The sequence below is a fragment of the Carcharhinus amblyrhynchos genome, chromosome 24 (assembly GCF_965287045.1).
Source record: "Carcharhinus amblyrhynchos chromosome 24, sCarAmb.v2.hapA, whole genome shotgun sequence".
Taxonomy (NCBI): Eukaryota; Metazoa; Chordata; class Chondrichthyes; order Carcharhiniformes; family Carcharhinidae; genus Carcharhinus; species Carcharhinus amblyrhynchos.
The window spans coordinates 44,410,691-44,436,345 of NC_137347.1; the positions used below are offsets into that span (position 1 = coordinate 44,410,691).

At 43.1% G+C, this 25,655-nt stretch overlaps 1 protein-coding gene across 2 annotated transcripts in view; it reads left to right on the forward strand.

Moving 5' to 3' along the window:
* LOC145358011 (proto-oncogene tyrosine-protein kinase LCK-like) overlaps positions 1-25,655 on the forward strand; it is a 109,543-nt gene that overhangs the window by 25,996 nt on the left and 57,892 nt on the right. For both annotated transcript variants that reach the window (XM_080211689.1, XM_080211690.1), the window contains exons 2-5: positions 10,197-10,309; positions 18,961-19,030; positions 20,183-20,276; positions 23,648-23,746. In XM_080211689.1, the coding sequence (XP_080067815.1) occupies positions 10,202-10,309; positions 18,961-19,030; positions 20,183-20,276; positions 23,648-23,746 (371 nt within the window). In that variant the 5' untranslated portion in view covers positions 10,197-10,201. The remainder of the gene's footprint in view (positions 1-10,196; positions 10,310-18,960; positions 19,031-20,182; positions 20,277-23,647; positions 23,747-25,655) is intronic.

The following is a 25,655-nucleotide window of genomic DNA, read 5'->3' on the forward strand; positions in this document are numbered from 1 at the left end:
CAATACATTGCAAATTCCCATCAGTCTCCGTGGTGGGAAAGACTCCCCATTCCCCACCCTGGGAATGGAAAATCCTGGTCTCTGCCACTCATTCCATCCCTCTCACCTCCCCTGTCTGAGGCTGAACCAAACTCGTCACAATCTTAGTGTCACTTTTGACCCAGAGATGAACATCTGACCCCAACTCCTGCTGTCACTGAGACCACTCAATTTCACCTCTGTAGTGTCAGCTGACTCCGTCCCCATCTCTCCTCCTCTGCTGCTGAAACCCTCACTCATGCCTTTGTCACCTCTTGGCCCTGACTATTCCAACACTCTCCTGGCTAGCCTCCCATACTGTACTCTCTGCAAACCTGACTTCATCTAAAACTCTGTTGCCCATGTCCTAACTCACTCTGCCATTTCTGTCAACTACCTACATTGCCACCTCCTCAATTTTAAAATTCCAGTCCTTATTTGCCAATCTCTCCAGGGCCTCACACTCTCAGTAATCTCCTCCTGTCTTACAACCCTCAGGTATTTTTGTTCCTCCGGTGTTGGCCTCTAGAGATCTTGGTTGAAATTGCTTCACCATGGTGACCCTGCCTTCTGCAGTCTGAACCCAATAAACTTTGGAATTCTCCACCTCCACCTTTTTCTCTCTCTTATCTCCTTTAAGAATCGAGTTAAAATCTACTTTGTTGGAAAGTTTTCTGCCATCAATCCAATGTTCCTAATATGGATCGGGGTCATATTTTATGTGTTAATCCTCTTGTGAAGGGCCTTGGCATGTTTTACTACAAGAAAGCTGCTACATAAATGCAAGGTGTTGTTGAAAAATAGACAAGCATTGACATCGTTGGTGCTGTCTCCGGTAAAACAGGACAAGATATTTTCATTCCAAAGTAGAATAAAATTGTATCTGCATTTCTCGAACATTCTAATACCAGAAATAATGATTGGTTTATTACGGAGTAACCCGCCTTGCCACAAAAAGTTATTCAATAATCAGGAAAAACCACTTCCCCAGGACAACCTTTAAAATACGCATCACATGACACATTTTTGCTCATTGCTACGTCCAATATTTTTAGTTAACAAAATAAACTCTGAGCTTCCTGGAAAAGATCTGCTACCAAATGCAACAACATTTTGATCTCGATTCGAACGTTCGGTGTGCCATTTCTTTTTATCAGATTTTAAAAGTGCTTAAAACACATTTCACATCCTAAAGTGCTGACAGAATACTGAAGTGTAAAAACAGGAAAGGCCTGGATCCAACCACAGAACAGAATTCACCATCAATGACTGGTTCGGTACATTGACAAAAATAACAAAGCTGGAGAATTCTATCATGTTGCATTTCTGTATTAATAGAATTAAATACTGATACAATCGTCAGTGATCAGAAAAACACAAGAAATGAGCCCTTTGAGTCTGTTCCAACATCCAGCAAGATCACACTCATCTCCTGACCTTCCCACATTGAGCTCACATTTCTTAATCATTGTAAACTTATTGAATCTGTTCTCCAATCACTCTGTAACAAAGTCAATATACAACTTCCTTCCTGATTGCTTAGAAACCCTACAGTTCAGAAGGAGGCCATTTGACCTCATTCATGCCTGCACTGCCTTTACCAACGTGCTTGCTGTATCTATATGTAGCTCAGGTACACGCAATATGGGTTCAGAAATGTATAACAGACACCCAGCTCCCTCTGAATGCAGACATTTCTCGTCACTATTCAAAAATATTTTGCGTTTTTTTTAGTTTTCCGAGTAAAGTGATGACTTCATACAACACCACAAGGCATTCCATCCACCACGCGCCCACACATGCAACTTGTTTGTGCCCTTTGCAGCATTTTGCATCCCTCTCACTGGTTAGTTTTCAAATTTTGTATTGTCAGCAAACTTAGATAAGTAAACTCAGCTCCATCGTCAGAATCATTCATTTACACTGGGATTAGCTGAGGTCCAATGACTGACTGTGTGATACCGCACCAGCTACAGTCTGCCAATCCAAAATCATAGCGTTATAGAATTCCTACAGTGCAGGAGGAGGCCACTCTGCCTATCATTGACTACACTGACTTTCTGACAGAGCATTTTACCCAGGCCCAACCCCCCCACCTTATTTCCATAATCTTACATATTCGCCATGGCTAATCCCCCTAACCCACACGTCTTTGGACATTAAGGGGACAACCTTGACTCTGTGTTCACCGTATGTGTGCAAATTCCAGAAGGGCCCCAAGATCCGGAAGTTGCAGTTCTTGTTGGCGAAAATGCAGTTCTGAATCTTCCCCACTCCTCGCCAGTGATGTCATCAGGATCACACCCATAGTGTGTGGAACCTGGTTTACATTCATTTGAACTTACTTAAGAGTTACTAACTCCTGCCCCATTGCCAGATATTCACTCTGTCGTATACTGACACTGCGCTGTGACATCATGTCGGCGTGGTTTACAATAGGCTCATGTAGATGTGAACCTTTCGGGGTGCTCCCCCGGGACTTAAAAGACTGTATAGTCCCTGGGGAGAGCGACATGGTCAGGCAGTGCCTTGGCAATATCCCTGGCACTGCTCCTTGGCACAGGTTGGCATTGCCAGATTGGCACTGGACCGACCTGTGCTGATGTGCAGGCCCCAGTGGGACTTTCATGGGGGGGTTGGGGGAATGATTCATTTAGATGTGGAGGTGGCCAGGAGCGGATGGAGGAGTCGGGGATGCCAGCGATGGCCACTGGGGAAGGTGTTGGGTGGGAGGGGAAGGGTGGTGCCTCTCAGGCCGGTGGGGGGGAAGCAGGGTGAAGGGGCTGATGATCGGAGGTAGGGTAAATGGGCCATTGCAGCCCTGGATGGTCAGAGGCATTGCCCATCTGGCAGTGCCAGGTTGCACTGCCAGGGTACCAGGGACAGTGCCAAAGGGGTGGAGTCAGAGGAGGGCTGGGACATGAAGAGGGACATGAAGATAATGGTCATGAAGTTGGAGTCACGTGAGGGGAAACATGTAGAGGGCAACATGCAGAGGGGATATGAAAGGGGGGTCATTGAGAGGGTCATGAAGAGAGGTAGTGAAGGGGGGGGGTCATAAAGGGGGAGCCAATCCCTAGATCTTTGTTGAAAAGGGGGGGTGGTGGGGAAACATTTCTTCAATGATAGGAGTGTGGGGACGTGTCCCAGATGTCCAATGCGGGGGGGTGGGGTCACACATTCATCCCTCCAATCCCCCTAACCTACACACCTTGGGAATTTAAGGGGCAATTTAGTATGACCAATCACCTGCACATCTTTGGACTGTGGGAGGAAACTGGAGCACCCGGAGGAAACCCATACAGACACAGGGAGAATGTGCAACCTCCACACAGTTACCCGAGACCGGAATTGAACCCGGGTCCCTGCAGTGCTAACCACTGTGCCACCATGTTTCATCTCTATAGAAGGAATGATCAAAGAATTGGTCAGTGATCCCGTTGTCAGCTGTTGTTTAATGATCCAAGCTTTAAAATGATTGAGGAAAGGGCAAGTAATAAAAGCAAAAGACTAAAGACGTTAAAAATATGAAATAGAAACAAGAAAATGCTGGAAATATGCACCGGGTCAGGCAGTTTCTGTAAGAGAGACAGAGTTAACCGGCCAACATTCTCCAATGTCACACGTCTTGTCACCACAGTCGGTGAAAAAGCAGAATTTGGCACTCAGTCAAATTCCCATTCATTGCAGTGGGACTGGAGAATCCCAACCGTGGACAAGGTTGGAGAATCTCAGCCACAGGCGATGTTGGAGAATTCCGGCCAAAGTTTCAGGTTGATAAACATTTGTTGGAATGTCTGGTGAAAGATAAAGAGCTCTGCTTCTCTCTCCAGCTGGTGGTGAACTATATTTTATATGTCCACAGTCACGTATCCAGACTGGGTTTTTTGGATGATACGAAAGGGTTTCTGACACCTATAACAGTGTTAGTCACGGCTGAGTGAGTAACAATCTCACTTTGAGTCAGAAGGCAGTCTGTCCAAACTGCAACCCAGGGACCTTAGCACAGGATCTAGAACTGCACTTGAGTGAAGGCCTGTGGGAATGTCGCACTGTTGGATGCGCCATCTTTCAGGTTAGCCATTTGACCAAGGCTCCCTCTCAGGTGGCTGGATACCTGATGGCAGCCTTCTGTTTGGAAAGACGATGCATTGAACTGTGGTGGTCACCTCCGTGTTAAGCATCGTGTGGGGTGACTCAGGAGCCTGACTCTGGCCCAGGTGGTCTTTGCTGTGTTTGCTACAGATGTACACAGTGAGTTGGGAAGGTGCATGATTCACTGGGCATGGTTTTCTCTGGCTCCTCTGCTCAGCCAGCTGAGCTTTTTGTTTCATAAAAACATAAGAACTAGGAGCAAGAATAGGCCATCGAGCCTGCTCCGCCATTCAATAAGATCATGGCTCATCTTCACGTGGACTCAGATCCACTTATCCGCCTGCTCACCATAACCCTTAATTCTTCTACTGTTCAAAAACTTATCCTTATCTTAAAAACATTCACCTCTTCCAACATCCTTCCCCAAAACGTCAGCCTCTAGGGATCATGGTATTCAGTGACTGTCTCCCAGTGATCATGGTTAATGTCCACCATTATCCAATCCCTCCGGTGGATGTCCTCATAGCAGAGGCGTGGATACCCAGGAAGCAGTGATCCAGCGGCCAATTCACCACATGGAAGGTTTTTGGGTTATGGTTGTCATTCAACCAATGGACCTGGCTGAGTCATGGCTTAGCAATGAGTTTACACTGATGGAATTAGCCTGTTCCAGGACCTCAGGTTGGGTGACCTTGTCCTGTCAAGAGGTACAAAAGATAAACCTGAGACAGAGAAGGTGGAAACTGTTCAGCCTTTTCTCCTGCCCAGTGTTTGTTGTCCAGATCGCCCCACTGTCGAGGAATATCCTGAGGACACAGGCTTGGTAGACTCGGAGTTCACTGTTCTCAGTCAGGTTGCTGTTGTTCCAAACTCTCTCACTGAGTTTGGACACAAACAGCTGGAACTTTTACAACGTGTTGTTGATTTCAGCATTAGTGACAGCTTGTTGGTGATTGTGGAGCTGAGATATGTGAAGCTAGTGACAACCTCCAGCGTCACATTGTCAAGGCGATAGATGGCAATGTGATAACATTCTGGACCATGACATTTGTCTTCCTGATGCTGATGGTCAAATCAAACTCTTTACAGGTGTGAGAGAGTCTGTCTATTTGCTGCTGAAGATGTTCCTCAGTGTGCAATGTTAGTGCAGCATCATCAGTGTAGAGCAGTCTTGCTGCTGGACTAAGGAGACCATGTCAATTGTAGATCTTCCAGTTCTGAAACTGCACGGAGATTTGGGATGGATGCAATCAGTTAGAATCTGCAGTCTGACAAGAGCAACAAAGGCGTTTGATAAGGTGTCGCACAAAAGGTTGCTTCAGAAGGTTAGGGGGCACGGAGTTGGGAGTAAGGTGTTAGCGTGGATAGAGGATTAGTTGTCTAATAGGAGGCAAAGAGTTGGTATCAATGGGTGCTATTCTGATTGGCGGTTGGTGACTACTGGAGTGCCGCAGGGATCGGTGCTGGGGCCTCAGCTATTTACCATTTATATAGATGATCTGGAGGAGGAGGCTGAGTGTAGGGTGTCGAAATTTGCTGATGACACAAAGATGAGTGGAAAAGCAAATTGTGCGGAGGGTGTGGAAAGTCTGCAGAGGGATCTGGATAGGCTGAGCGAGTGGGCGAGGACATGGCAGATGGAGTACAATGTTAGCAAGTGTGAGGTTATCCACTTTGGCAGGAATAATAGTAGGAGGGATTACTATTTAAGGGCGAAAAGCTGCAGCATGCTACGGTGCAGAGGGACCTGGGGGTCCTTGTGCATGAGTCGCAAAAACCCAGTCCGCAGGTGCAGCAGGTGGTCAGGAAGGCAAATGGGATGTTGGCCTTTATAGCGAGGGGGATAGAATATAAAAGCAGGGAGGTCTTGCTGCAACTGTGCAGGGCACTGGTGAGGCCACAGCTGGAGTACGCAGTTTTGGTCACCGCACTTGCGCAAGGATATTTTGGCCTTGGAGGGAGTGCAGAGGAGGTTCACTAGGCTGATACCGGAGATGAGGACTATGAAGAGAGACTAAATAGACTGGGTCTGTACTCGTTGGAGTTTAGAAGGATGAGGGGGGATCTTATAGAGATGTATAAGATAATGAAAGGGATGGATAGGGTAGAAGTAGAGAGATTCTTCCCGCTCAGAAAAGCTGGCAGGACTAGAGGGCACAGCCTCAAGATAAGGGGGGTGCAGTTTAGAACGGAGTTGAGGAGGAACTTCTTCACTCAAAGGGTGGTGAATCTCTGCCCGTTGAAATGGTGGAGGCTACCTCGCTAAATATATTTAAGACACGGGTAGATAGGTTTCTGATAGACAAGGGAATTAACGGATTTGGGGAGAAAGCAGGAAAGTGGAACTGATCCACTTCAGATCAGCCATGATCTTATTGAATGGCGGGGCAGGCTCGAAGGGCTAGATGGCCAACTCCTGCTCCTATTTCTTATGTTCTTATGTTATGTTATGTAACATGGGAAAATGCTCTTTCTCTGATACTCAGTTGGGAGATTCCCCAGTAGTTGCTATGATTGCTGTGGTCACCCTTGTTCTTGTATAGGGTCACAATCTTTGCATCACATAATATGCTGGGGCATTGCACCTTCCCCCCCACCCCACCTCGCCAGCCTTCCTCTCTCCAACAGGGACAGAGAAGTTAGTCCAGATGCTGTAGGAATGCTGGTTTCCAGCACTTGATGCAGTCAAGTGCGAGAACATTAGCAACTGACGTGGAGTTGCTGGCATCGGACTGGGATGGCACAGCAAGTGGCCTCATAACACCAGATTAAAGTCCAACAGGTTTACTTGGCAGTGCGAGCTTTTGGAGCACTGCTCCTTCATCAGGTGAATGCAAGATTTCACAAACAGGGCCTGTACAGACACATAGATAGAGTTTGTGTCTATTTGCCCTGTTTGTGAAACAAATCCTGCACTCACCTGATGAATTGCTACCACATAAACCTGTTGGACTTTAATCTTATGTTGTGAGACTACTTATATTAGCAACAGTAGCTTTTGCCATGACACATTTTGCTAAATTTGTTCACTATAGGTTCGATATCTAACTCTACCACACGTTACACAAGGACTGAACTGGATCTGAGTATTGGAGTGTTATGAGACATTATTATCCAGGGCAAGCTTCCTTCTATTTGTATCTTTCTTGCTGTGATTGGGTTATTGTTATTTGACAGTGAGAGAGTATTACGCAGAAAATATGATAGCATTTCCAACCATATTGAGTGGCTTTTAGTCAGTGTCTCAGAGGAAGGGGAACACCTCACATTACATACAGAGTTTCATTTCCCCCGAGATCGACAGGAGAAACTGGGGACTTTTTAAAACTACAGAAAGCTCTATACCTATGAAATGTGTTGAAAAAAATTAAAACTTAAATACTGAGAAGATTTCCCTACTGTTATGAATATTTAGACTTCATTACAGTAACTGCACAGAGGAAAGCTTCCCCTATGTGGCTCTGTGTCATGAGCAGCACGTGTTCAGAGCTGGAAGGTGGTGTGTTCTGAGCATGGGAGGGTGGACATGCTCCCTCTTTAACAGCCTGTTCTAAAGTCAAACAGGAACAATGGGAATATAATGTGGCTTGTGAACCATTAGTAGATATTTACACCTCGAATGCAAGTTGAGGAAAGACATTTTTATGCAGCCGTTTGTTGCAATTTGGAATGCAACATCTGGAGTGGGGAAACTAGATTCTATAGTAACTTCCAAAAGGGAATTAGATAAAAACTCAAAGGGGAAATACTACAGAGTTTTGGGAAAAGAGTAGTGGAATGGAACTAATTGGAACTTCAAAGAGCCAGTACAGACATGATGGGCTGAATTACTGGCTGTGCTGGAAAGTTCTGTAAGTTTAGTGATCTCCTTTTTAACAACATGCACTGGAAGCCTAGATTTTCATGAGATTACGGTTGAATACAATTCGAATTGTAAAATAATGCAGCTCATGAAAACTTGTGGACAGTCACTGAAAACAATTTACAATTGAAAGTGAATCTGCAAGATGAAGATGACATTTATTCCAGTTGTAGAATTTCAAACAAATAATGGCTATCTTTACACCAAAATGCAATCTCTGAATCTGGTCAAAGTATAAGGGTTAGGACATCTTACACTGTGTGGAAAAAATGCCATTTTTAAAAAACTGTTTTGTTATTTTTACCTGAAACATAAATTTGGAAGTTTAGAATTGAGAATCAGTTGAAGATGTTCATTGCACCTAAATTTAAAAAGAGTTGTTTGTGATTGTCAGTTCACTGCTTTGAATTGTTCTGACAACAAAGTGTAAAGGCAAGTGACATTTTATAAGGAATACTTCAAACATGTGCCTTGCGTCTGATAGGAGATTTTAAAACTATAAAATTAGTCCAGAGAACTTTCAAATCGCACCATATGGAAAATGTGATATGGAGCGGGCTTGTGCACTGCATCGTAATAAATACTGGTTTTAAAACAGAATCAATGATTGAAATAAGGGAACCTGAAAACCAGCGTAAATATTAGCAATTTTGAAAGTAACCTTTGTAAAGTTCCTGAATTCAAATTTGGTCTACTTAGATCGATAAGTCTTCACTTCGGAATGACCAACCCTCAAATTCCTCAGGTTTATGTTTTAATGGACTTATCCGTTCAATTGTAAATGTAATGTTTATAGTACCTGAAGATACTGGGATTTCATTACACCCCAGCAGTTTGGATTTCTTCATCCCTGCTGCTGATATAAAAATTACAGGATTGTAAGTAAGTTCTTTTTGCCTCTTCGCCAATGGTCATCAGTATTTTATGGTAATTATCTGAGGATTGTATTCGCTCTTTTTTACTTAAAGATGCCTAACCGAAGGATTTTAAATATTAAGCATATCACCCTGGAAATGTTCAGACTTTTTTTATTTTCACTTCAATATTTTAAAAAATATTTTGAATCATAGAATCCTTACAGTGTAGAAAGAAGCCATTTGGCCCATCAAGCCTGCACTGACCCTCGAAAAGAATATCCCACGCAGGCCATCCCCTCTGCCCTACCTCCATAACCTTGCATGTTTCCCTTGGTTAATCCACCCAATCTACACATCAAGAAGCAATTTAGCAGGCCAATCCACCAAACCCATGCGTCTTTAGACTATGAGAGGAAACCCACGTAGACACGGACAGAACATGCAAACTCCACACAGACGGTCAGCCTAGGCTAGAATCAAACCCGGGTCCCTGACGCTGTGAGGCAGCAGTGCTAACCACTATGTGTTTGTCAGAAAAAATAACAGGATGTACCAAGTTCTGCTTATAAAGTTTTAAGTTTATTTACTAGTGTCACAAGTAGTTTAAATTAACACTGCAATGAAGTTATTGTGAAAATCTCCTCACAAAGTGATTATGAATGTTCTTTTACTGCGCTAATTACTTATTTCATTATTTTACTAAAATGCATTTGTTTCCATATTTGCAACTCATGCAATTTGTTCAAATAAAGTAAAGTCACCACACAAACGGAATCTAGGTTATTGATGCCTGTAATACAGACTGTTCAAAATTAACTGTTGACTAAAGGGTAAATATTACACCTGGATTAGAAAGTTTAAATCAGTGTGAACTGCAAGTGAATTGTTAGAATGCGAGGAATTAGTTTTAACTATAAGCGCACCCAATGCTGCAATTTCAAGTCAGTGTTGTAACTTGTTAAATTATCTCGTTCCATGGACTTGTTTTTATACTCAGGCAGTTGGGCATTTTAGAGTTTGCACATTTCCATTATCAGATGTTTAGCTGAAAAATCTTTACTGAAGAATGCAAGATGAAGATTGTTTAACACTGAAGAGGATTTATCAAGTGACAGATCGAACTTGCATGATTACTTGGTTAAGGATAGAACATAATTCCTAGACTGGAAAAAGAAAGATGCCAAAGGAATGTTCACCAATGAGCAACATTCAAAATGAAATGTAATTGTCTTTAAATGTCCCAAGAACTGGGTGAAAGTATTGTTGTTGTACACCTGCCTAAGGGGGTCTCATCCAAATGCATAACCCCAAAGCAGACGTTAGTCTTTGTGGTTTTAGATGAGTGCTATTGTTTTTTGTTTCAGTGACAATGGGTTGTAACTGCAGCACAGACTACGATGATGATAACTGGATTGAGGATATGTGTGAACAATGCAAGCTGGAATATGAACGGGAGCAGAAACAATACCAGCAACAAGTAAGTCATTTTCCTCTTCACTCTGGGTGAACTGGCTCCAGAGAATTGAATGATTTCTTGGAATGAAATTTATTTTCAAACTGTAATTAGCCAAAGTAATTTGCATCCGGAACCAATGATAGGAAGAAGTCAACTTCTACTTAGTCTCGCTTTACAGGATTGAGAAAAATGTGTCTAAATGAAAAGTTTCAAGCAATATGATTATCCAGCTCAGCATTATAGTCTAACTGTTAGGGATTCTATTCCTGTTTTGTTTTGATGTTGGACCTTGAACTATAATCTCATAGAGCCTTCCCTCATTACACAAATCTGTGATTGGTATCTTCTGGATACTCGCCAGTTAATTACATCAAGAATTACACAGAATCTAAAACTGAAATCTGAGTTCATCTGAGGTCAGTCAATGTGAACCAGGTGGTCCTTTATTTCAAAACAATCCTTCAGATCGCATCTTCAAAGAACATTGTCCATTCAGGGCTTTGGAATTGAGCCATGTTTACCCAGTTTTCTTGACACAAAACAGTGTCTCCTCTTGAGCCACAAGATCAGGCTGTTAAATTTGAACAATTGGAGCTCAGGGTAGGGATTGCAGCAACAAATCTCGTTTTTATATATGGTGTTCCTCAAAGGAAGGGAGAGATTACAAAGCACCGTAGAATAAGGGTGAAAAAGTCACAGAGGAGTCTGAACACGGGGAAAGGAGATAAAAAGTGTCCAAACATGAATGCAAAAGTCACAGTCGTAGAGTGTTCTGACACTTTTTGAAAGTTGAGAGAAAGGTGGCAAGTGGAGGAAAACTGGGTCCATAAAATAATGATCAATTTTCAGTAGTTCTTGGGACTGGTGAGAAATTAGGTAAATAACAACCTAGATTCCAATTGTCACAAACAAATCTAATAATCAAACCAAAGAGTCCTCATTATACAGCCTGACAATCCATCGCCCTCCTGACGTGAAGACTCACTTCTTTCACCCATCATACACAGCCTGGCAGTATGAAGGGGAAGACATGTCATAGCTTGTAACAAACTGAGTAACAACAATCAGAGATCAAACCAGCTCCCAATCGTAGCCAATATTTGACATTGTTCATTATCAAAATTCAGTTTCTTATGTCAAAGAGTTTAATCAATACAGATAATTGATTCGATTACTTATTAACACTGCAAACTTGCGGAGACAGGGAATAAAAGTCCAACATAGATTTTTAATAATGTATCAGGAAGACAAAACATTGATTAAAGTGGGTGAGGTTTTATGCATGAAGCAACTGCTACTTGCCTTGAGGCAGCAGATGAATGACTGGGTGGATAGGAAGTGTATAGCTGCTGATTTTGTGTAGTCTGCTGTTAACCTTTAACTTTTTAGCCATACCTAAAAATAGTGTTCATTACAACTGCCTTGGCCTCTTTTGCAAAGTGTCACTTTCTTAACATAATTAACAAAATGTTCCTAATTTATTAGTTGCGGCAATTAAACATTCTTATTCAATCTTTCTGCAATGGTTTGATATAAAGAATGGCTTTCTCAGACATTTCTGAGGGTCAGTTAATAGACGACTACATTTCTGTGGCTTTGGAGTTATATATAGGCCAGATCAGGTGAGAAAAACAAACTCCCTTCCTTAAAGGACATTGGTGAACCAGATGGGTTTTTACAACAATCAATGATGGTTTCATCATTATCATTACCAAGGCTAACTTTTTATTCCAGATGGATTGATTAACTGAATTTAAAATCCCCTCAGCTGCAATTGTAAGATTTAACCTCATCTCTGGATTATTCATCCAGGCCTCTGTACAATGAGACCAAAAACGAAACCAACACCAGCCAGCTGATAGAAACCCACTTGATCAGCAAACCATCCACCACCTGAAATCTTCACTCCCCCAACAACCAGTTCCCACCTACAAGTTGCACTGCAGCAACTCGCCAAGGCTCCTTAGGCAGCATTTTGTAAACCAAGACTAAAAATAACAACGGCAGCAGAGACATGGGAACACCACCACCTGTAGGTTCCCCTCCAAGCCAGGCACCACTACCGTTCCTTCACCGTCACTGGGTCAAAATCCTAGAACTTGCTCCATATCAGCACAGTGGGTGTACCTACATCACAAAACTGCAGCAGTTCAAGAAAACAGCTCACCATCACCTTCTCAAGGGCAATTAGGGATGGATAATAAATGCTGGCCCAGCCAGTGACACCCACATCCCATGAGTGAATTTAAAAAGATAGCAAAACATGTTTGACAAGAGGGTCAAGGGATATGGGGAAGCAGTTGAGGCTACAATTAGATCAGCCATAATCTTATTAAATGGCAAAGTAGGCTCGAGGGGTTGAATGGCCTCCTCCTGATCCTAATCTTTTTTTGTAATGATCAAGATTTAAATTCATAGAATCAGTCTCTGGTTTGGTTTTTAGTTTCTAGTTTTGGGAGCATTCAAAATGAAACTGCCTTTTCTGAATAAGGTTGTCCTTGCCTGTATCAGTTTTCATTCAAACACTGACACAGGCTTCAAAGGGGTTGCAAAGTGACCTTTGTGACAAATATAATGTTCCAGCTTGCCCAACTACTAATCTGTGACCAATATCCAACCCCCATGCCTCTCTATCAGCACTACCCCCCCATGCCTTTCTATCTGGCCCACCACTCCCCCAAGTCTCTGTCAGATCCCCCCATGTCTCTCTATCCGCCCCTCCACCACCCCACTCCCCCCCTGTCTCTCTGAAACCTCCATGTCCTTTTGAGGGGACCTGGAGGTTAAATCTTTTGAAAGAGGTGAAATCAGCTTTGAGGCTGACAGAGTTTGATTGGGATGGTGGGTGGAATTTTCCTGTAATTTGTCAGTGTGTCGGTTTCATTGAGAAAACCAATGTATATTTCTCCAGCTGCAGAGGCCCCTGAGCATCAGGGCAACCTCTCTCACACAAACACATCGATAAAGTCTCAATATTCAATCTGAGAGAGTATATTGCAGGGGAGCCCTGTAATAATAGTTAATTTTTTTAAAATGCATTGAAATGAGGCTCCTGTTTTGTTATGTCACAGGGAAGGGGCGTGGGGATTTGGGAAATGAAACTTTGCTGGTGAGAATCTCATTCCCCGACTCTTGTGAGAATTGGCTCAAAATCGCCCCCAGTGTGATTTTTTTAAATTCATTCATGGGAGGTGGGTGTCACTGGCTGGCCAGCATTTATTGTCCACCCCTAGTTGCCTGAGGGCTGTTGTGAGTCAACCCCATTGCTGTGGCTCTGGAGTCACATGTAGGCCAGACTGAGTAAGGACAGCAGATTTCCTTTCCTAAAGGACATTAGTGAACCTTTAATGATTCACAGTGGCTACTGGCATCTGGGTAGGTTGCTGAGAAATCTGTGGGATCTGACTTACATCAGCCATTCAATGTGCAGTGTAATGTGTTCAAACATAGTTTTGAGTTTTGCTTCCAGTTTTTAGTTTCTAGCCTTCACAGAGGCGGCACGGCAGCACAGTGGTTAGCACAGGTCCAGGGACCTGTGTTCAATTCCTGGCTTGGGTCACTATCTATATGGAGTCTGCACATTCTCCCTGTGTCTGAGTGGGTTTCCTTTGGGTGCTCTGGTTTCCTCCCACAGTCCAAAAGAGCTGGTTGGTTAGGGTGCATTGGCCAAGCTAAATTCTCCCTCAGTGTACCCGAACAGGTGCCGGAGTATGGTGATTAGGGGTTTTTTACAGTAACTTCATTGAAGAGTTAATATAAGCCTATTTATGACTAATAAATATACTTTATTTTAAAACCTTTTTGCCTGTTAATTCATATTTACCACATGTTAATTTGAAATGTTAAGGCATCAGATAGATTGGCTGAAATTTTCTCAAAAAATTCAAAGTGTTTAATGGGCAAGAAAACAATAAGAACATAAGAACATAAGAAATAGGAACAGGAGTAGGCCATCTAGCTCTTCGAGCCTGCCCCGCCATTCAATAAGATCATGGCTGATCTGAAGTTGCTCAGTTCCACTTTCCCGCTTTCTCCCCATAACCCTTAATTCCCCTGTCTGTCAAAAACCTATCTACCCGTGACTTAAATATATTTAGCGAGGTAGCCTCCACCACTTCAACGGGCAGAGAATTCCAGAGAGTCACCACCCTTTGAGTGAAGAAGTTCCTCCTCAATTCTGTTCTAAACTGCACCCCCCTTATCTTGAGGCTATGCCCTCTAGTCCTGCTATCCTTTAAGCGTGAAGAATCTCTCTACCTCTACCCTATCCATCCCTTTCATTATCTTATACATCTCTATAAGATCCCCCCCTCATCCTTCTAAACTCCAATGAGTACAGACTCAGTCTATTTAGTCTCTCTTCATAGTCCAACCCCCTCATCTCTGGTATCAGCCTAGTGAACTTCCTCTGCACTCCCTCCAAGGCCAAAATATCCTTGCGCAAGTGCGGCGACCAAAACTGCACACAGTACTCCAGCTGCGGCCTCACCAGTGCCCTATACAGTTGCAGCAAGACCTCCCTGCTTTTATATTCTATCCCCCTCGCTATAAAGGCCAGCATCCCATTCACCTTCTTGATCACAAAGGGCCTTTTTGTCAGTTTCTTCAGTGAGGTGAATAATGGTAATTCATGGCACTCTCTGCAATGCAAAACTGTAATCTGATTCTTGCCAGTAGGAGGGGGAATGGATCCTCGGTTGATTGACACCCCCAATCGCTGCCCCAATCCCGATCGCCGCCCCATAATCAACCTCCATGCACCCTTGCAGCAGGCTTCTCCCTTTCCTCCCCTCCTGTGGACACCCCTCCCCACCCGGCCTCCTCCCCCCCACCCTTCACGTTCCCTCAGATATTCCCACTCGAGATCAATGGACCTTTGAGTGATCAACGAACTCTCAGTCCTGCCCATCATGATTCCCATGGTGGGCAGGATGGGATGGGAACAATTATTCCTCTGTTTCTCTGGGAGAAACACGTCAGGTTGCTGACGGCACCCAACACTGCCATTTTTTCAGAAAACTCAACCTTTAAATCCATTAAACTGAAGACAATATCCAATCCATTGAAACAAATGGGATAAGAGGTCAATAGCCCATGTGAATACTTGATTCATTTTCCATTGTTTAAAGCACAGGTTTCTTGACAAATGTTGAAATTTCTCACAAATTTGAACCCGATTCCGCCGATGGTTCAGTTACCCTGTGAGGAATCTCATTCTACAAATTGTTAACAATCTCATTGGGCCTCTTCCTGCGCTGGGGTAGCTGATCTCAGGAGTGCCTAGAAGAAGTTCAAGTGATGTCTTACTCACTTTATTGCCCTGTGAATCAATTCATTTCCATGGCATTTCCTCCTGTGTCTCACTCTGTTGTAAAGTCACTTGGATTATTTACAGGCTAAGTTATCTCATAAATATGAAAGGGATTGGATCAGGACACAAATATTCGAAAATCTCGCATTAGAACAAAGAATAGTACAGCACAGGAAGAGGCCCTGCAGCCCTCCAAGACAGTACCAATCGTGATGCCCTACTAAACCAAAAAAATACCTTCTGTCCTTACTCGGTCCATATCCCTCTGTTCCCTCCCTATTCATGTACCCATCCAGATGCTTCTTAAATGTTGCTAATGTGCCTGCTTCCACCGCCTCCTCTGGCAGCGCGTTCCAGGCACCCACCACATTCTGCATGAAAAACTTCCTCCGCACCTTTCCCTTAAACATTTCCCCTCTCACCTTGAACCTGTGTCCTCTTGTAATTGATACTTCCACCCTTGGAAAAGCCTCTGACTATTCTCTCTTAATTCAGGTCTCCCCTTGGCTGCCATCTTTCCAGTAAAAACAATCTGAGTTTATTCAACCTTTCCTCATAGCCAACACTCTTGAGGTCCTGATGAACCTTCTTTGCATTCTCTCCAAAGCTTCCACGTCCTTCTGGTAGTGTGATGACCAGAACTGCACACAATACTCCAAATATGGCCCAACCAAGATTTTACATAGCTGCAACATGATTTCCCAACTCTTGTACTCAGTTCCTTGGCTGATGAAGGCCAGCATGCTGTATGCCTTCTTAATCACCTTGGCCACCTGTGTTGCCAGTTGTAGGGAACTGTGGACCTTTTCTTATTCATTCATGGGACATGGGCGTCGCTGGCTAGTTAGCATTTATTGCCATCCCAAGTTGCCCTTGAGAAGGTGGTGGTGAGCTGCCATCTTGTATCACTGTAGACCACGTGTTGTGAGTTGACCCACAATGCCATTAGGGAGAGAATTCCAGGATTTTGACTCAGTGACTGTGAAGGAACGGTGATATATTTCCAAGTCAGGGTGATTAATGGCTTGGGGGGGGGGGGAGCTTGCAGGCGGTGGTGTTCCCATTTGTCTGCTGCCCTTGTCCTTCCAGATGGAAGTGGTTGTGGGTTTGTAAGGTGCTATCTAATGATATTTGGTGAATTGTTGCAGTGCATCTTGTAGATAGTACACACGTCAGTGGTGGATGGAATGAATGTTTGTCGATGTGGTGCCAGTCAAGTGGGGCTGCTTTATCCTGAATGATGTCAAGCTTCTCGAGTGTTGTTGGAGCTGCACCCATCCAGCCAAATGGGGAATATTCCATCACACTCCTGACTTATGCCTTGTAGATGGTGGATAGGTTTTGGGGAGTCAGGAGGTGAGTTACTTGCCACAGTATTCCCAGCCTCTGATCTGCTCTTGTATCCACTGTGTTTATGTGGTAGGTCCAGGTGAGTTTCTGGTCAATGGTAACCCCAAGGATGTTGACAATGGGGGCTCAGTGATGGTTACACCATTGAATGCCAAAGGGCAGTGATTAGAGTGTCTCTTATAGATGATTGTCGTTGCCTGGCATTTGTGCATAGAACCATAGAACCATCGAAAATTACAGCTCAGAAACAGGCCTTTTGGCCCTTCTTGTCTGTGCCGAACCATTTTTTGCCTAGTCCCACTGACCTGCACTTGGACCATATTCCTCCACACCCCTCTCATCCATGAACCCGTCCAAGTTTTTCTTAAATGTTAAAAGTCACCCTGCATTTACCACTTTATCTGGCAGCTCATTCCACACTCCCACCACTCTGTGTGAAGAAGCCCCCCGCTAGTGTGAATGTTACTGTCACTTGTCAGCCCAAGCCTGGGTATTGCCCAGATCTTGTTGCATTTGAACATGGACTGCTTCAGTATCTGAGGGGTCGCGAATGGTGCTGAACATTGTGCAATCCTCAGCGAACATGCCACTTCTGACCTGCATGCCCAGATCCCTCTGTATGTTAATGTTCCTGAAAGTTCTGCCATTTACAGTATAATTCACACCTAAATTTGATCCTCCAAAATGCATCACCTCGCATTTGTCTGGATTAAACTCCATCTGCCATTTCTGTGCCCAAGTCTCCACTCTATCCCATATCCTGTTGTATCCTCTGACAATCCCTGGTACTGTCAGCAACTCCACCAATCTTTGTGTCATCCGCAAACTTATGAATCAGAGAGGTTCCTCCAGATCATTTTATATACTACAAACACCAGAGGTTATTCAATCCATGGACTCTGTTTTAGTAGCATCTGTCATTTATTGTGCAGTGTGGTGTGTTTGACCAGATGTTATCTTTAATTGACATGTACCTGATATTACCCCCCCAGTGTTAGAGCAAGATAGATACTGTAAATTGTTTCATCAAGTTAACCTTGAATGGTAAAGTTTATTTTTGGTTGTTCAAAACCTATGGGATCTTGTGGATTTATTCACTGAGTAACCTCTTCGATCTCAAACTTTGTCAACTTTGACAAACTGTTATTGGTGCCAAACCAGATCTAACCAAAATCATGGGGGTCTGGCCTTGGATTATAACACAGCTGCGAGATGCACTGAAGAAATTGACTATGAGTCCTTCATTAGCTTGCAGAGACAAGCAAAAGACACAGGGGAATACCACTGTGGGCAAATTCCTTCTAAATCATACATCAAAGTGACTTGGAATAGAGAGTCACTGTGGCACAGTAGTTAGCATTGCTGCCTCATAGTGCCAGGGAACCGGGTTCAATTCCAGCCTCAGGTGATTGCCTTGTGTAGCCTGCATGTTCTCAACATGTCTGTGTGGGTTTTGTCAGGTGCTCTGGTTTCCTCCCACACTCCAAAGATGTGCAGGTGGGATTAGCCATGGTAACTTGCACCTTAGTGTCCAAAGATGTGCAGATTAGGGGGATTAGCGGGGTAAATATGTGGGGTAACGAGGATAGGGCCTGCGGAATAAGATGCTCTGTCAGAGAGTCGGTGCAGACTTGATGGGCCGAATGGCCACCTTCTGCATTGTAAGGATTCCATGATCTCCTTTCTTATCATTGTAGCTGCATCAAAATCCTGGAACATCCTCCCAAATTGCAAGGACAGCAGCAGTTTAATAAGGCAACTCACCATCACTTCTCACAGGCACTTAGGGATGGGCAATAAATGCTGGTCTACCAGTGGCTATAAATAAAATTAATAAAATAAAGTTCATCACCATACAAGCCTGTTAAATGTAAGCTAGCCATGTGTTGATATTTACTTCATGTTCTGACAGGAGAGGAGCAATGAAAGGATAGCTTTAATTTTCTATCTTATTATTTTGGTGTTAAAGTGCCATACAGCTGGATATCACTCTTATCTGCTTGTCTTGTAGAACTATCCTGAAATACGGGATCCCCTGGTGTCCTATGAAGTTCAGTCTCCACCATCTTCGCCCTTTGTGGGTAAGTTGAGATAGAAGGCTGCTTCCTTACTCAAATCAGAGCTCATTAGTGAGATCTCTGAACTGAATGAATGGCTCACTTTCTGTATGACTGCATTGTTATAATGCTCTATCTCTGTTCCCCGACAGTATTTTATTGAAGGATATTCTCCTTAGAGAAAATTGGATAATAAAGATTCAGACTGCGGGATTTTTACCCCTGATTTTAATCAATCATTTAATTTAATTTATTTGGATCATTTAATTTAGTGTTTGTACAATGGACATGACTCAAAACCAGCAAACATTTTTGAACACAAGTTTTAACCTCAGTTTATAAAATCTAGGATCCCTATCCTTCGTTAACTGCTTCATTAATCTGTCCGACCACCTTTGAGAATTTTTGCACCCAGGTCTCTCTCTCCTCTTGTACCCCCTTTAACATTGAACAGGTGTCCTTTCTTCTCAATCTTCCTGCCAAAACTCACCACCTCACATTTTTCTGTGTTGAATACATCTGCCATGTTTTTGCCCGTGTGCCAGCCTGTCAGTGTCCTTTCAAAGTTTATTACAGTCTTCCACACCACTTCTGGCATCCCCAAGTTCCGCATCAGCTGCCAATTTTAAAGTCGCACTCTGTATCCCCAAGTTCAAGCCATTAATATCCAAGAACAATCCCACTATTTATGCGGAATGTGTAGGATATTCCTATAATTTGTACAAGATTTATGTGCCATTGCTACGGGGTGTATACACAGCTGTTCTACCTAATGTGAAACCCTGGACAAATTAATAGTCCCTCTACCATCATAAATACAGCTGGCTGAGTCACACATTAAATTGTCTTTCCTCCTTTTGTTGGAGAGCATCATGCTCAGTCTATTTGCATCCCTCTAGGGGATAATTGTGAATCATACACAAGGTGTATCATATTCTCCATCCCTCCCCATTCCAACTTAATCATCATTCAATTCCCACTTTACTTTGTTACTCTAATTGCTTACTTTAAGAATATTTAGTGCATAAAATGATCCTGAATTCTCCGAACAAGGCTGTACAGAGTGGGAGTGAGATGTTATGTTTGCCCCATGTGTGTATCACAAAAAATAACTTTACCCAAAATCCAAGCTAATTTTCATTATTGGTGTAAAGTAAACTAATTTTTTTTTTCCAGGTGATGATATATTTGTGGCTCTGTACAACTATGAGAAAAAACATCAGGATGATTTAGATTTCAAAGAAGGTGACCAGCTGAAAGTTCTCACAAGGTAAGTCCCTGGGAATTGGAGTCAGACTTGGTGAAGTCCGAGAAAAACCTGCAGAAAATCGAAGCTGATAAATGGAGGAAAGCGAACCACCAAAACTCCATTAACCGCTGCAACAGAGAGATATTGAGCAGAGGCTTACTGGCCCCTGGTGGTGGGAATGGAGGTCTGGCGGGCAGGGGGGTGTAGTACCACAGTGGGGAAGGAAACACATCAGAATGGAACCCCAGCAAAGTTCCATCACTGGAGAATTTTCTCAGTGGCAGGCAGGCTGCGAGGTAGATTGGCTGCCCGTTCCAGAGACGCAGGCAACTGATTTGCACAGTTAAAAACCCAATTAAGGTCTTTTAACAGAGCAGCCAACATTTTGTTGATGACAGCGTGCCCTCTGCCACATTGGGAGGCCTCCAGGTTGATGGAGGTGGCCACCCAGCAGCACTCTGGGTTGGCATCATAGCCAGTCTCTATGGCCCAGACAGGGGGTCAGACAGGGAAGGCACTAAAAATCCCCCCTAGAGGGGCTCCAAGTTAGATCCTGGGCCTCCATTTTTAATTTACATACCTGGAGATACCTCCCTCCTCAGTAAGGCTAACCTTTCCTGTCTGCGCTGCTGTCCTTCTGTCTGCCAGCACCTTTGGGAGTCTACCTACCATCCATTTCTGGAGAAGGCTCCTTGTGGTAAAATCACTGAGCTTGCCTCATCATCAGCAAGTGTGGGCTCAGTACCCACTTTGCATCCTCGCGTCAGCTTCCTGAACTGCAGTAAAATTCAGGACATTTTGTTTCTATTCACCAATGTTCAACAAGCATAAGTGCCTAATGTTAACTAACTGTGTGCTCTCTGAAACCAATATAGAACAAATAGACACGTCCTACTTCCGTTTTGTCACCACAGCTTTTCACTGTCCAACGACGCAGCAGCACCCACTAGCCAGTATAAAAAGGTTAACTCAGTAACATCAGTGTAGGAAGTGAGAACGGCTCCCAGTCTGAGGCCAGTCAGTTTGTATGGAGTACACCCAAGCAACTGACCCAGTCCTGGAGGGGTGGACGCTCGACCGGCTTAGTTATCACTGTTAGGTTTCCACCGGCGACAACCCTCTTTAAGGAGACACCTCTGGAGGCACGATTTCACTTCAGGTCCCCTTAACCCCGTTCGAAATCAAAGACACGGATGAGTTTCCCTATGTCAGTTTTATTCGATCTTGCAAGAACGGGTGTGGTCCCGTAGGTACACACACCCTTACAATACATGATTACACCTTATATGCATTCGCGAGTTCATCATATGTCCCGCCTTTCCTTCTCTTTTCCCATTGGTCCCCGTACTTCCTTTCTCTTTTCCCATTGGTTCCCGTACTTCCTTTCTCTTTTCCCATTGGTTCCCGTACTTCCTTTCTCTTTCCCATTGGTTCCCGCGCTTCCTTATCTTAAACTTATTTAGTTATACGGTCAGCGATAATCGTTTCTTTTGTACCAGTTCTTTTTCTTATACGGCCAGCGATAATCGTTTCTTTTGTACCAGTTATATGACCAGTGATAATTGTTTCTTTTGTACCAGTTATATGACCAGTGATAATTGTTTCTTTTGTACCAGTTATATGATCAGCGATAATCGTTTCTTTTGTACCAGTTATATGATCAGCGATAATCGTTTCTTTTGTAACCCAACCCCTGACTGTTACTTTGACTGCAAACAACTGATCTCATACTGGTGGTCAATCACCTGCCCCTGAAAGGCGTTTACACAATATTTTTACTTCCCCATTTTCCCGCCCTCGGCCAGTCAGCCCATGATTTCAAAAATTGCATCTTCCTCCTCTCACATCAGGAATAGACATTACTGAATACACTGCAAAGTGTACATTCATACTCACTTTAAATTTAAGATGCACAAAAATATTTTTTCCTGGGTTTGTCAGAATATTTTTAGATGTCACATTGTGATGCAATCTTGGAGATTATTTCACATGGCACCCAGCCAGATTTAAATTTAAGACTAAAATTTATTTATTAGTGTCAACATGTAGACTTACATTAACACTGCAATGAAGTTACTGTGAAAATCCCCTCCAGCACCTGTTCGGGTACACTGACAGAGAATTTAGCATGGACAATGCACCTAACCTGCACATCTTTTGAATTGTGACAGGAAACCCACACAGACATGAGGAGAATGTGCAGGCTCCGCATAGACAGTGACCTAAGCTGGGAATCAAATCTGGGTCCCTGGTGCTGTGAGGCAGCCGTGCTAAACACTGTGCCACTGAGCTGCCAAGATCTGGTATCAAGATATATTCACAACCAAAAACACAAGCATCTCAATCATTTGCTTCATCAATGTAAAAAAATGAGTTTTCCGATCAATTGCACTGTCAAAACATTTCTAACCAAAATTTTCAGACCATTGAAGACAAACAGGAAGAAGATTTCTGTTTCCTGTTGTTGCAATATTTGCCATGGTGTGGCAGGAATTTACTGAGACAAGTTATCTGTTTGACAATGTTTCATAACCTGATGTCTTTGGATTTTTTTATGGGAAAAACACTTAGCTGAATCATACAGGAAAAATCAAATGTTAGAGGAAGCAATTTTCCCTAAACTTGCTGTAAGCCAAATTGTTGTTCAATTATTTAAAATAAAATAAAACTTTATCTAAATTGAGAGCTTTGCTAAGTTCTTAGAATCATAACCATTCAGTCCTTTGAACCTGCAATGACCACAATCCCACCCAGACCCTATCCCCATAACCCCATGCATTTACCCTAGCTAGTGCCACCAAAACTAAGGGACAATTTAGCATGGCCAATCCACCTAACCCACACATCTTTGGACTGTGCAAGGAAACCAAAGCACCCAGAATAAACCCACACAGACATGGGGAGAACATGCAAACTTCACACAGACGGTGACCCAAGCTGGGAATTACCCAGGTCCCTGGTGGCTTGAGGCAATGGTGCTAACCACTGTGTGGGAAAGTATTAATCCTGACAATCCTTGACTGTTCTGGAGTTTAGACCAGCATTGCTTTATGAGGGTGAGGCTCCACATGCCCCCTACAAAGCCATTGACATTAGGGAGAAAAGGGATAGGGGTGATTCCAAAGAATGGAATTTTCACAGCTAACTCTTCCTCTGGGAACAGTGTTTGGTCTGTCCAGGTTCATCCGGTGAGTCTATTTGCCAATTGTTCCAGTTCTGGGATAATGCGGGGATTGGAGGTAATTGGAGATCTGAAAACATTGCTGCAGCAAATCTCCTCAGGGATTGTGAAGAGATTTAGGAGCAGGTTGATGACTTTTGTTCTGCCTTTTTTGTTTTAATTTATCAGTGTGATCCAAGGCAAAATAACAGATGTGATTTGTTTTGGATAGGGAGGGGGACTGGTGGAAAGCCCAGTCTTTGGCGACAGGAGAAGAAGGATACATCCCATTCAACTTTGTGGCACGTGCCCACACGCTGGAGATTGAACCGTAAGGATGCTTTCTCTGATGTTCTATCTCATTTATTCCAATTCTACTTCCAGGTTGTGTTTGTGAAGGTATGAACTAAAGCTGTGGGAATCTTTCCACACATTTCCAGGGATGACCTGTCAGGTGAAATGAAAGGATTTCTCCCATTTCCCTCAGCAGCTGCAGTATGACATTCTCATTCCCAAACATCTGCTTTCATAACATTTATGAACAAGCTTCCAGATGTTTTGCTGTTTTGCCAGAATTTGATCTGAACTCAGACCTGAGTTGGGATTGGACAGTTCAGATTCATTTACTCAGACCACAAAATATTCATTTGAGCATAAAAACCTTCATTAATTTATACTGAGGGAAACGCATGACAGACAAGAGGGGAGGTGATGGCCTAGTGCTATTATTGCTCGACTACTAATCTAGAAAGTTGGCTAATGTTCTGGGGACTCAGGTTCGAATCCTGTCATGGCTGATGGTGGAATTTGAATTCAATTTAGAAAAAAATCCGAATTAAGAATCTACTGATGACCATGAAAATATTGTTAGGAAAAACCCATCTGGTTCATTAATGTCCTTTTGGGAAGGAAATCTGCCGTCCTTACCCAGTCTGGCCTGCACGTGACTCCAGATCCACAGCAATGTGTTGATTCTTACCTAACCTCAAGTGACTAGGGTGGACAATAAGTGCTGGCCAGCCAGCGATGCCCATGTCCCACCAATGAATGAATGAAACATGTTTAGAATGGAAAGGATTGTTTTATTAAGACATTGGAATTAATTTCAAAATGAAAAATCCTAAACTTGATTTTAGACATGTCTTTGACTTAATTTAACCAGTAAACTGTTCCTGAGACAATTAAACATATAAAGCTATAATAGCACACCTCGATATTTGAACTTCTTGAAATATTTGATCATATGGACAAGGGAGGTCACCTTATCCATCCTGAAAGACCCAAAGCCCCCTCCCACTGCATCATTCAATAATTCCCAATGACTCCAAGGTTTATGGTTCCACTTCCATATCTGGGAGTCAATTCTCATTCTTTCTTCAATTGAAAAGGTAGACTCTGATATCAGTTCTAAATTTGACGTTTAGCAGTTTGAACTAAAATCCCTTTACAAACATACAAGTAGGAACTTAAGTAGACCATTTGACCCCTCGAGCCTGTTCCATCATCCAATAAGATCATGACTAATCTGTTTGTATTCGAATTCCACATTCCCATCTACCCTGTAATCTTTGATTTCCTTACCTAACAAGACTCTATCTACCTTAGTCTTAAACATATTCAGTGATCCTGCCTCCACCGACTTCTAAGGCAGAAAGTTCTGGTAGAAAAAACATTCTCCTCTTCCCTCTTAACAAGATTCTCCAGAAATATATTTTATTGAAATGAGATTGCAATATTTCCCTCTGTACGGCTGGTTTGCCTTTCCCTGTGCCGAACCCCACCCCCGTCCTCTTCAATCCCCTCTTCCCACCTTTTCCATCCCCTTCCAGCCCGGTACAAGTGTGGCAGTAATCCTTCAGTCGGTTGTGGAAGTTAAATTGTTATAAATATGGGCTAAATTTGCCCACAGATCTCTGTCAAGCAATGAAAAATGCTTATCAGGCCATCAGTGGGATCAGTGCTTGTGTATTTAGCATGAACAGCTAATCTTTGCCTGCATAACTCCTGTAAACATTCTGTTTTTGGCCTTTACCAGAGGATGAGAAAAATCAGATTTTTCCATAACCGAATACCAAGGGCAGGATATGGGGACAGGCTATGTAAATGAACGATTAGCAGGAGACAATTTTTCATCAAATAAAGAAAGGGTGAAAAGCTAGGGTATGATTAGTGAATATGTATGCAAATTAAGGATTAGAAAAATTCCTTGTTTCTGATTTGCTGTAATTAGTTATAATCAT